At 34.4% G+C, this 13,920-nt stretch overlaps 1 protein-coding gene across 2 annotated transcripts in view; it reads right to left on the reverse strand.

The window, feature by feature from the left end:
* KHDRBS2 (KH RNA binding domain containing, signal transduction associated 2) overlaps window positions 1–13,920 on the reverse strand; it is a 518,678-nt gene that overhangs the window by 13,843 nt on the left and 490,915 nt on the right. The window contains exon 9 of one of the 2 annotated variants that reach the window (XR_004421664.1): window positions 1,619–1,791. Coding sequence is in view for 1 of the 2 variants with exons in the window: in XM_033093385.1 (XP_032949276.1) it covers window positions 1,694–1,791 (98 nt within the window). In the remaining variant the exon portion in view is untranslated. Of the gene's footprint in view, window positions 1–666; window positions 1,792–13,920 lie in introns of those variants that run through there. The other variant, XM_033093385.1, reaches the window with a different exon arrangement.

Raw genomic sequence — 13,920 nt, forward strand, 5'->3', positions numbered from 1 at the left:
TTTAGTTCTGTTTATTACCTTGAGGGTTATATATTGTAAAATAATTTTGGTGCCTCTAGTTAATGTTAATTAGTTGTTTTAATAACCTATAGACCTATTTGTTATGTTTTTGTAGGTTTACTTTTTTAACTATCAGGAACTTAATAACTGAGAATATTTAACATTACTGTTGCATAGGCAAAATTACAGAGTTACTATTAGTGTTACCTGTTTAACGTTTAGTCATCCTTTGAGTCCTGCGACATATTTCCTTAATAATCATCAGCCATCAAGTCTGATAGTCTCAAAAGAAATATCAGCCCTCTAAACTGCCTTCAAGGGCGGTGATATTTAGCACTGAAAATTACAAATAAAGTTTTTGAGGTTGAATAGCAACAACTGGCCAGTGACACTGATGATTTGTTTGTCAAAACAAATTGTTATAAACTACGCAAATGAAGTCCACGCACTCCTTTGAGTGAAAACAATAAAGTGAATCTACGCAATGCTTACATGTTGGATGGGATATTTAATGTGCGGGGAAACTCAAAGGTTGAAGAACTAGGCATTTAGACAGTGGTAAGTGGTAATCTTACCTCTTTATACTCCATTACTCTTTCTCACGAGAGACATGCTAATGCAAACAAGTCAATCAGAATTTGTGTTTAGCAAGATAAAGCTTAGAGGATAGTTTAAAATCCATTTATTATTCTAAATCCATTTTTTTCCATTAACATATTATACATTAGTGTTTACTAACCATGATTCATGTAACAGTTTAGTTTGTTAACTTTTAAATTATTTAACAACCATAAGTTATTAATACATTTTTAAGTATTACACAAATATCTTAAAACAGGCTTGGGTTCATTTTTGTAATTTTTAAATAGAAAACATTTTAGGCATCTCTTGAAGAAGAAATAAAGCAGGCATTTAAAGCTAGAAAACAAGTAATTCCAAATTTAATTTTTACAAAAGTTTTCAGCTTTATTGACAAATTATGGCAAACATATTTGACAAATTGTGGTTTCCTATTTAGAGAAGCTTACACATGGAACTTTATGTGTGTGGTTTTTTTTTTCCCTTTTTTAACAAATACAGGTTAAAACACTGAACAAATTCAGTTAGCTACGTACATACAGTAGCTGCTATTTTCAACCCCATTAAAACAGCATTTAAAATTAAATTTACAAACTTAATATCGAACATCGTCATCTAACTAACAGATATTAAAAGACAGGTTAAAACATCTTATCTACAACTTTATTATCATCTAGTTCAAAAAATCATATTACAGTCTTTTAGCAACCCTAAACAAAGTTTTTGCTAGTTGATTGAGACTCAAAATCTGTTAACAGATTCATGCTCTTTCTTAAAACAAAAAAAAAAAAAAGAAAGAAAGAAAAGAAAAAAGAAATAAAAAAGATTACACACAACAATGAAAAACAACCAAGAGAATATCATCCTACTGAATGATTTATAGACAATGCTTGCCAATGACTCTTTTAGTCTCTTTTGTAAAATAATACTAGTGTCAATGTCACACCAACAGTATAGGGGAAATACAAGAAATATACGGGAGTAATCATGAGCAGTTATCCCTAGAATAGGAAAAAAGAAAAAAAAAAAGGACTATTACTTGTATTGTTGCTGTTTATGTGGAGACCACAGGCTATGAATTGTCTTTGAGGTGAGGTCACAGTGGGGCGGACCTTCAATATCTACCATAGGGGTGCTCCCTGAACACCCCTCTGGCTGACCTTGGCGGTGGCGCCTTCAGGCTGGAGCGGGTCGTGGACCATTCCTCTGGTGCTATGAACAAGAGAAAGACAGTAACATTCACATGGCTTCACAGTTATCAGAAACAGTTATTTAAGACACAGTAGACTCAGAAAGAAAAGGAAATAAAAGATCTCAACACCGATGGCTCAAGCGTTACTGCATTATCCACATGATGAGATCATCCCCCAAAAGGATATATGTTGAAATGCAGCCACTTAGATAAACTTGCAGGGCACTGTTCAAAAAGAGAGAGTTCTTAGATAACCCCATATCTATTATGTGTGAAATTTCTATGCCACAAATAGAAAGAGGAGTATCAATGTGAACTACTCCATATTTAATCCTTTATACAGACTCCTAAAAGAAACTGGATATAGAAAACCAGTGGTTCTTAGGCCTTGATTTACTTGAGAATCTCCAAGGAATCTTCAAATCAAAAACAAAACAAAAAATGACTAATGCCTGTTCTCTACCTCCCAAACCAAATGACTAGAAAACTCTACAGGGTGGGACCTAGGTTCTGGCATTTTTCAAATGCTTCCCTAGAAGATTCTTATGTGGCCCACAGTTGAGATCCATTGTGCAAAACAAAATTGGTCAGAGATAAGCAAGATATGGAGTAGAGTAAATTTTAAGTAGCAAAATCAGTAAAGAAAAACAATATATTAGTTTTTCCAAATAAACAAGTTGGAAATAAAGAGGTGTTAGCACACTAGGAAAATTTCTTATTGTTAATCAGACTACCAATAACCTCAATGTTTTGGAACCTAGCCAAAACCCAAACTTCTGAGTATTAAAAGGAGTCACATGGAAAATAGCATTTATAAAGTTTATGCCCCCAGAAGAAAAATGCAGCCCTCCTTCAAAGGGCCACGGACTTAATATTGGCTTTATGATGACTTATTTGATACCAGACACTAGGTTATCTGGGTCTTTCAATCAGAATTTAGTTCTTCAGTAGAGAGCAGATTTTATTCGCGGGGCTACAGTGGGAGGAAGTACGGACATAAGAAAAGGGGTTACGAGAGACACATTGCCGTGGATAGCTGATATCAAAGGTGGTGGTAATGACAATATCGAATGGAAAATCCCTGCAGACTGAGGCCAACTGATGTAGAGTACATGCCCCCTAAAAATATCTCTAGACGCTTATCCAAACTGACCAATAAAACCTTTATTTATCCTTAAAAAAAGAACATCTTTGGCAAAAACAATAAGAAAAAATTCAATTGCACTTACTATTCGATAAGCCAAGGGCTAATGATCTACAATATAGAAAAATGATCAAGTTTATCAATGGAGAAACTAATGGCACTTAAATGGGTAAACATGAGGTTTCTGAGGATATCCTTTATTATAAATTATATCTGGTGATGCACAGAAAATTATATTTCCTACACTATTTAAGGTACATACTTATGTTTATTTCATTATGTGATGGGACATAAAATAGAAGTGAGAACTGAAATAAATATGACAAATGTTACCTTTACCCAGAATACAGACCTACCTAGATCAGGGGTTGGTGAACTATGGCCTGTGAGCAAAATGCGGCCAGCTGCCTGTCACAGGCATGTTACAGCATGTCACAGGCATGTCACAGCATGTCACAGCCATGCTGATTTCCAAACACTGTCTATGGCTGCTTTCACTCTCCAAAGGCAGAGATGAGTAATGTGACAGAGACCCTACTGCCTGCAAAGCCTAAAATATTTACACTGTGGCCTTTTACAGCAAAGGTTGACAGACGCCTGCTCTAGACGCTATTGTCTTTTTTTGGGGCGGGAGACTGTAGATGTTGGTATTTCTGATGTGATCCCTTAAGGACAGGAATGTACCCCTGAGCTTCCAGAATTTCTCAACATGGACATTTTAGAGCAGAATTTTATGTGAGTACTTGTTTGCAATTAAACAAAACTTTCTTTGATGTACTACAAAGGCAAATGGACTTTTGCTACAAGTTTGAAAGTGCCTTCTTAGCCTTATGTAACATAAATTTTACACTGTCTATGAATAATCAAGAATACGTCAAAGTCCTTCTCCTCTAGTGATCAACTCTGTTCCAGTTGATTATTGTTTTTAACAAAGGGAATGTACCCCTTTTTGCTCCATTTGTTCTAGGGTGTTAGAGATCCCTGGGTTGCAGTCTATGGGTTTTGGAGCTGAGATAACATAGGTTTCAAGATTTCCCAGGGAATGGAAGTTCTGGATCCTTTCTCAGATGCTGAATATTCCTGGTAGGTTCTGTAAAATAGCGAAACAACCACGAGCAGAGGGACAGCAATACCTGCTTCATCTACCCCAGATTTGCCAGAACTTTTAAACTGGAATAATCCTGGGAATTTGCCACAGAAAACTAAGTGTTTAATAACAACTCATTGATTTGGCTTCACTGTATACCTAAAGCTGTCAACAGCTAATTTGTGGACTTAAAACCTTAGATTTCTTAACTGTTGGCCAACATTAAAATGGAAAGTGTCGCTGTTCACTGCTCTATCCCTAGTGACTGGAAAAAATACATAGGTAGGGGTTTGAATGCAATGAACGATTGTAAGAATGAATGATTAACTCTAGGAACTATGAAGCAGAAAGAGCTCCCTCTAACAACCTTGAAAACAGTAACAATTGAGCTGAAGAAATTCAACATTAATTTTGCAAGCTCTATAACAAGAAATCTTATATATTTGTTACGGAGTTGAAGTCAGACTTCTTACTGAAAAGGGTTAATTAGCTAAGTACCAAAAGTATTCACTATTGGATTCAATGAAACAATCATAGCGGAATCCCATTACAAAAAAGGGTAAAAACATTGTTTCACTGCACAAAAATATGCTCTTTCATAATTCTGTTTGTGTGGGTATTGATACTATTGTTCTTTCCTCCTTGAAAAGGCTAGGAAAATGGGAAATACTATTAGTCTTCCATAATTGTAACAAGAATGACAGCCAAAATGAATTCATACCCAGGGAGTGAGTTTTAGATTTCCTAGGATTCCTTACCATTAGCAGAGAAGTCAAGGATTTATTCACTTAATTCAGATCTTGAGTTCATTATTTACATATTCTCCATAATAATAGTGAATTGAGATCAAGAAAATATTTTTTCTATTTGTGCCAAATTTCCTTGGTCTCTATCTTCCCTAATACCATAATGTTTATATACAGGATAGCCACACATTTACAATCTCCATATGATAATATAAGCCAGTATCTCTCAGTAAAGTGATGGTCTTTGATCTGGACCGGAGAGCACTGATTCAATGAATACTTTTTTTTGTCATCATATAGTGTGTAAATGAGCCTTATATGGTCAGCTAATCACCTCATTGCTCACCAGAACCTCTTGGGTTTCTTCACTATAAGGATCAGAGATAGAAGTGATTCTCAAAAATACAAGGAATTCTAACTTGAGTCCACCATGGAAACTTATAAATGGAAAACACACAAACATAAGGTCCTCATGTTGGAAATTCTCTAAAATGTTAAGTTATAAAGGCCCAGGAATGGCCTTAGAATTTACATGTTTTCTTGGGGTTCTCTTTTCAGCAAACAAGGTAGATTTAAAATACTTTTTGGCTTCATGCACATTTTGGAGTCCTGGCCAATTGCTACTATTCCCATGAGGTGGTCTAGAATGTCATTAAAAAAAAAAAAAAAAGTCACTGCAGACAATGAACTTTAGAGATAATCTTTCTTTGTCCTTCTGGAAAATGATAAAGGAAGTAAGATGCTCCCAATATCAGGATCATTGTCATATCAGAAGTATAGCTAGACTATGCATGTGAATCAAACAAACAAATTATAACTTAGAAAAGGTACAAAATAACTGTCTGCCAGTTGAAATTACTGGAATGCTTTACAGAACTGTGGATCTGGAAATAGCAAATGAGGATATGACGGACATAGCTTAAGTGACTTGATCATATTCCCAACGTTTCTGGACTTCTCAATTAGATTTTAATGTACCATATAGTATATGAAAGAAGAAGGAAAGGGGCAAATGAAGCATTCATTAAAGAAATTGTTTGCTTTTTTTCCTTTACCAAAGATCTCATATATGCCAGTCAGTGTACTTACCCCTGCATCTGAGGATAGTTTAAGGGGCCTTAAGGAGATCACAGAACACAGCTAACATAAAATTTCATTGATTATATAATTGATATTTGAAGAAAATATTGGAGAAAGCCTAAATAAGGGAGCTACTAACTTCTATCATTCAAATGAACTTGGATTGAACTCCAACATTTATTCGCTGTTGTTTTTTTTCTCAAAGAAGTAATATTCTGAGCAAATATGTAGCATAATTAAGAATTGAGATGTTGTTTAACCTATGTAAGATGACTCGCTTTCTTTAAAGATTTTCTTTTATCAATTATTTTGTATCACCTGGCCTTGTTTCGTAAACTGGATTCTAAGATCCATGAGAAAAGATACCGTCTAAGTTAGCAGATGCTTAGTAAGAATACCATAAATACCTGTAAGCTACATATAAACGACATTACTAACTAAAAAGGAATTTTAAAATCAATTATGCAAAATAAGTGAAACAGACTCTTATTCAGAAACACATTGTTAGCAATTAGGTTAAAGTGTTGCATATATTTGAAATATATCAGTGTTTCTTTTAAAAATTACTCCACCTCTCTTTTTTTTTTTAACTCACACTGATTGTTTTACCCAGTTGAGTCAAGTTTCACAGAATGCCATAGAGTACATCTCCATTACATGCTCATAAGAATCATTGAGGAACATTTTACTTTGATAAAGGGGTGTAAATTACCCTGGTAACTCTTCTTCTGCATTAAATGTTACTCTAGTGATTTAAAAATCTTCTGCATCTCAAATACTCTGCTCTCAGCAGAATCAGGCCTATTAAGTGGTGTTCATTTCTCAGTGTTTTCTCATTCCTGCCATGGGGCCAGGTACTTTGGGAGCATTCAGAGTGGGAAAGAAAAATCTGGATGATTTTTAAAGTTGCAAAACCATGTTGTATGATTGTTCCAAAAATACTATAAATGTTTAGATTTGTGGGGGGTGAATGAAGTATAGGAATAAGGCACCAATTGAGGAAGAGTCAGCATTATTTAAGTACTTGGAAAGTAAACTTTTAATGTTTATTTTCCTAGAAGTAGGTTTAAAATGGCATCTTCAGAGTAAGTTAACTTCACTCAGTTCAGAAAGGATACAGGAAATCATAGAGATTATTGAGGGCACAGCTCTTATGTTCACACTTTGCTAGACCAACATAGCTAGTTGTTTATGTTTCTGAGATCAGAAAAGGAATCTCAAAAATAATTTATTTTGCAAGGTGTTGAGAATATATTTGAAGTAATAATGATTGAAAACTTTCCTAATCTGGTGAAGGAAATAGACATAGAAGCCCAGGAAGCGCAGAAAGTCCCAAACAAGATGAACCCAAACAGGCCCACAACAAGACACGTATAATTAAAGTGGCAAAGGTTAAAGACAAAGAGAGAATCTTAAAAGTAGCAAGAGAAAGGCTAGTTACTTACAAGTGAACTCCCATACGATTGTCAGCTGCTTTCTCAACAGAAACTTTGCAGGCAAAAAGGGATTGGCACAAAATATTCAATGTGATGAAAAGCAAGGACCTACAACCATGACTACTCTACCCAGCAAGGAAATCATTTAAAATTGAAGGAGAGATAAAGAGCTTCCTAGACAAGGAAAAGCTAAAGGAATTAATCACCAGCAAACCTGCATTATAGGAAATGTTAAAGGGACTTCTTTAAGAAGAAGGGGGGGGGAGAAAACATAAAGATGAATAAGAAAATGGCAATAACTATGTATCTATCAATAATCACTTTAAATGTAAATGATTAAACACACCAATAAAAAGATATAGGATAGCTGAATGGATAATAAAACAAGACCCATACATATGCTGTCCACAGGAGATCCACTTCAGATTGAAAGACACAGACTGAAAGTAAATGGATGGGAAAAGATATTTCATGAGAATGGAAACAAACAAGCAAAGAAAAATCTGGAGTAGCAATACTTATATAAGACAAAATAGACTTTAAAACAAAGGCTATAATAACAGACGAAGAGGGACATTACATAATGATAAAGGGATCAATCCAACAAGAGGATATAAGCCTTGTAAACATTTACGCACCCAACATTGCAGCACTTAAATATATAAGGGAAATATAGACCACCATAGAGTGAGAGATTGACTGTAATACAATCACAGTGGGGGACTTTAACGCCCCACTGACACCAATAGACAGATCTTCCAGAAAGAAACTCAACAAGGAAACAATGGCCTTAAATGACACACCAGACTAGATAGATTTAATTGATATTTTTAGAGCATTTCACCCCAAAGTACCATAATATACATTCTTTTCAAATGCACGGGGAACTTTTTCCAAGATAGACCACACGTTAGGCCACAAAACAAGTGTCAATAAATTTAAGAAGACTGAAATCATATCAAGTGTCTTCCCTGGCCACAGGGGTGAAGCAACAAATCAATTACAAGGACCGAAAAATGAAAAACACACAAACACATGGAGGCCTAATAACACGCTACTAAATAGTGAATGAGTCAACAACGAGATCAAGGAAGAAATCAAAAGACACCTTGAGTCAAATGAAAATCAAAACAGAATGACCCAAAATCTATGGGACATAGAGAAAGCAGCCGTAAGAGGGAAATTCATAACAATACAGGCCTACCTGAAGAAACAAGAAAAATCTCAAATAATCTAACCTTATACTTAAAGGAATTATTAATAGAAAAAGAAAAGTAAACCAAGCCCAAAGTGAGTATAGGAAAAAATAATAAAGATTAGAGCAGAAATAAACAAAATAGAGTCTAAAAAAATACAAAGACCAATAAAACCAAGAGCTGGTTCATAGAAAAGATAAACAAAATCGATCAACTTTTAACTAGACTCATCAAGAAAAAGAGAGAAAGGACTGAAATAAATAAAATCAGAAGTGAAAGAGAAGTGACAACGGACACCACTGAAATACAAAGGATTATGAGAAAATATTATGAACAATTACATGCCAACAAATTGGAAAATCTGGAAGAAATGGATAGATTCCTAGAAACATACGATGTTCCAAGACTGAATCAAGAAGAAACAGAAAATCTGAACCGACTGGTTACTACTAGCAAAATCTGATCAGTAATCAAAAACTCCCAAGAAACAAAAGACCTGGACCAGACGGTTTCACAGGTGAATTTTACCCAACATTCAAGAAGAATTAACACCTATCCTTCTAAAACTATCCCAACAAATTTAAAAGGAGGAAAAACTCCTAAGCACATTTTACGAGGCCACCATTACCCTGATTCCAAAACCAGACACAGACATTACAGAAAAAGAAAACTATAGGCTGATATCCCTGATGAACATAGATGCAAATATCGTCTGCAAAATATTAGCAAACCAAATTCAGCAAAATATTAAAAAGATCATACACTATGATCAAGCAGATATATTCTTGCAAGGTTGGTTCATTATATACCAATCAATTAATGTAATACACCACCTAAGCAAATGAAAGATAAAAATCATATGATCATAGCAATAGATGCAGAAAAAACTTTTGACAAAATCCAGCATCCATTTATGATAAAACCTATCATTTATGATAAAAACTGTCAGCAAAGTGGGAATAGACGGAACATATCTCAGCCTAATAAAGGCCATACACAAAACACCCAGAGCTAGCATCATACGCAATGGGCACAAGCTAAAACCATTCTCTTGGAGGGATTGCAAATTGGTGCAGCCACAATGGAAAATGGTTTGAAGGTTCCTGAAAGCATTAAAAATTGAACTACCTCATGACACAGCAATTCCACTTCTGGGTATTTATTCAAAGAAATCCAAACCACTAATTTTAGAAGATATACACACCCTTATGTTCATTGCAGCATTATTTACAATAGCCAAGATATGGAAGCAACCTAAGTGCCCATCAATAGATGACTAGCTAAAGAAAGGGTGGTACCCATATACAATGGAATATTACTCAGCCATAAAAAAGAATGAAATCTTGCCATCTGCGACAACATGGATGGACCTAGAGGGCATTATGCTATGTGACATAAGTCAGACTGAGAAAGACAAATACCATATGATCTCACTTATTTGTGGAATCTAAAGTATAAAATAAATGAAGAAACAAAACAGAAACAGACTCATAGATACAGCGAACAAACTGATGGTTCCCAGATGCGAGGGGGGTTGGGGAGCAGAGTGAAAAAGGTGAAGGGATTAAGAAATAGGAATCGGTAGTTACAAAATAGTTATGGGGATGTAAATTACTGCCTAGAGAATATAATAAAAAATGTTGCAACAACTATGTATAGTGCCAGGTGGGTACTAGACTAATCGGGGTGAATAACTGCATAAATTATATAGTGAATGTCTAACCACTAAGCTATACTCCTGAAACTAATATAAAATAATATTGAATGTCAATTGTAACTGAAAAAAATAATTAATAAAAAGACCCCTCAAAATAATTTATTTTAAACACTCTACAGTGATATAGGACAGCACATGCTATTTTTTTTCATACACTATAAATCAGTTAGCAAAACCCACAACTAAAGTAGGAAATCTAAATTAATCTCTACTGCTACAGGATGCTAGTGCCTGGTTTTCCAATCATATTAGAGCATTACAAGGTTGATTCAAATTTACACTGGCTCTAAGCCGCTCAGTTTGTTAGTCTCAGCTAAGTTTCTGATCTTTCAGAGGAATATCATTCTATTTATAGCAATTTTCAAATATACACTTACATGTTGTTTTATGGATATTTATTCCCAAAGAAAATAAGTTAGATATTTTATTGTTGTTGTTGTAATTCACTATAATAATAATGTCCATTTTCCTTATTTAATTTTAAAATATCTATGCTATTAAAAAAGGAAGGTACTACCATCACACTTCTGAGGGAGAAACACAGGGCTAGACATTTTATGTATATTATCAGCAAATACAATTTTCCTGCAAGATAGGTGCTAATGTTGCCTTCCTTTTTAAGAAAAGGAAACTAGCTCAGAAAGTTTAGATGTTGGGAAGACCCAGAATTTTTATTTATAACTGTCTCATCATCTTTTCACCATCACTTTCATCTGAAAGAAACTCCGACTGTCCCTTCTTTTTCCTTTTCTTTCCTAGAAAATAGGACTTCATTTTATTTTACTCCTTTGAGATTATATAATACTTGGTGATTCCAAGGACAAACAACTAACTAAATGACTGAGATTGTAACTTGATTTTTCGTAAGAGGAATGTGGCTGCTTGAACTGAATTGTAAAGGTGCAAATCTAGGTGTTCACTCATGCAAAGTGAAAGGCAGAGTTATCTGCTCTGCCCTGAGCATTTTAAAATATTTATGGAATTTTGGAACTGAATGGCTCCACTCTTCATCCACACAATGTGTACTGCCACTGTTTCTAATTGCTGAGTTTGTTGTTTTAAAAAGCAGATAGTAAAAGGGGAAAATACTGAAGGAGAACTATACATGATCAGCATCTGTTTTCACAGACAAACGTAGTGAATTATGTTCCAAGAAGAGTTAACTTTTAGTTCACCATCAGTTATGTTGTCAGGAAATACAGTCAGTTTATGGGAAGCATTTACAGCTTTTATCCCTGTTTCAAATTTTTTAAAAGGTATTTTCTGCTAGGAAAAAGTAACACTGGGGATAATCCACTTAGAGAATAACAAAGGGAATTTGTTAGAATTTTACAATGCATATAGCAGACACTTGGTAATTATTTATTGAATAAATTAATTATATTTAAATATTTTACATCTTAATTTTGTACCTATAGAAGAAGCCACAGGCTTCCTTCAGAAGGATCTCTTCACTTTGAATGGGAGTCCCAAGAGTTTTTCAGTCAGAGCTGCATTTGACTTCTGGTTCTTCCTCTTCCTTGTTGAAAGACCCCTGCAGCAAGTCTCTTACTCTAATACTGATGACACATTTCAGTTGTCACAAACCATTCTGAGCTTCTGACATGCATATCTAACTGCTGGTGGGATATCTCCTCAGGTGTCTCAAAGTCAACTTTTTCAAAAACTAAACTCAACTTTTTCTCCATCCTACCTAATAAATCTTTCCAAATTTCCTATTTGAGCAAATGATGCAAATACCTACTACCTATCTACCTAGTTACCCACCCAAACCTCTTCACATCTTCATGATCTCCTCTTTTCTTTGCCCAATGGATCTAAGCAATAACTAAGCTTCGTCTTTTTCTTCCTTAATATATATTTAACCCATCTATTTCTTCCCATCTCCAGGAAACCTATTTCACTGCAAGTCTTTGTCATCTTCTCCCAGAATACCCAGCTCCCCTAGTTACCTTTTGTACCTTTGCATGACTTTATTTTTATCTATGCTATAATGTATATTATAAACCAATGTACACTATAACGTATATTATAGTATGGATAAAAATACAAGCATGCAAAGGTAAAAAATTATCCAAGTGTAGCACGCTATTCCATGACCTCTTTCAATAAACACAGAAATCTCCCCAAACTCTGGAAATTATGTAAAGACCCCCCCCATCTCTCTCTCTCTCTCTCTCTCTCTCTCTCTCTCTCTCTCTCTCTCTCTATATATATATATATATATATATATATATATATATATATATATATATATATCGTGGATATATCGTTTCTTGGCTGGTATATTTCTATGTGGGTAAGAAAATGTTTTCCTAGCTTCATAGTTTATATTCTGTACTTTGTTTTTAAAAAAGTTCCCTTTTTTCTACATTCTAAATATAAATCTATACCATATTGAATATATACTTTTTATACATTATCTAAGCAGAAAAGAAAGTGTTAAACAGTACTTTCCTATGGCTCCTTTTATTGTCTCAACAAGAGTTGTTAGCTGCATGTGGACTATTAATATAATTTTTTGTGGACTCTGGTAAATTTTCAACAAAGTCAGGTTTAATTGTTCAACACACAATTTTCAAAAAGGGACTAAATTCTATTTCCATTACCTAAAGTTTTTTGTAAAAGTGAATTTAAAATGCCAGTTTTATACCACAAATGTTTACTTACAAATTACCTAATGTTCTAAAAGTAGCCTACATATAACTTGTGTGCTACTGCCGAGAATGCCAATACCTGGAGCAGTTTTGACCTCTCATGTTAAGACCACAGGCTACTGTCATCATGCTCCCAGGCATGCATCTGTCTAAAACTTCTTCTCAATCTTGGGTTGCAGCAAGACCACCCAGGAATTTTTCAAATTGATGCCCAGTTCTCATCCTCAAAGATTATGATATTTCATCTTTTCTTATGGCCGAGTAATATTCCATTGTACATATGTACCACCTCTTCTTTATCTAATCATCTATTGAAGGACACTTCAATTGTTTCCACATCTTGGCCACTGAGAATAATGCTGCAATGAACATAGGGACATACATATACATATATACATATATATATATATATATACCTTTATGGATAAATGTTTTCAGAATTTTTGGGTAGATACCCAGAAGAGGAATTGCTGGGTCATACAGTAATTCTATTCTTAATGTTTTGAGGACCTTCCATACTGTTTTCCATAGCGGCTGTACCAATTTGCATTCCTATCAGTAGCAAATGAGGGTTCCTTTTTCTCCACAACCTCTCCAACATTGTTATCACTTGTGATGACATGGATGGATGTTGAGATTATCATGCTAAGTAAAATAAGTCAGACAGAAGAAGTTGAGAAACATTTGACTTCCTTCATATGTGGGATATAAAACTGAAATGAATAAACAAATAAGACAAACAAACAAAAGTATCAGACACAGACAACAGTTTAGTGGTTACCAGAGGGTAAGGCGGGGTCAAATATATAGTGATGAAAGGAGAACTGACTCTGTGTGGTGAACACACAATGCAGTATATAGATGGTGTATTATACAAATGTACACTTGATACCTATACAATTTTACTAACAAATATTATTTGAATAAACTTAAAATTTTTTAAAAAACTTTCTAAGGTAACAAATGGAAAAAATGATTATGATATAGCTGATCTGGGGTGGTAACTGGACCTTGGTATTTTTTCAAAACTCACCAGGTGATTCTAAAATGAATCTTGAATTAGGGAAAGAATCTCTGACCTAAAAT

The sequence above is a fragment of the Rhinolophus ferrumequinum genome, chromosome 3 (genome assembly GCF_004115265.2).
Source record: "Rhinolophus ferrumequinum isolate MPI-CBG mRhiFer1 chromosome 3, mRhiFer1_v1.p, whole genome shotgun sequence".
Lineage (NCBI taxonomy): Eukaryota > Metazoa > Chordata > Mammalia > Chiroptera > Rhinolophidae > Rhinolophus > Rhinolophus ferrumequinum.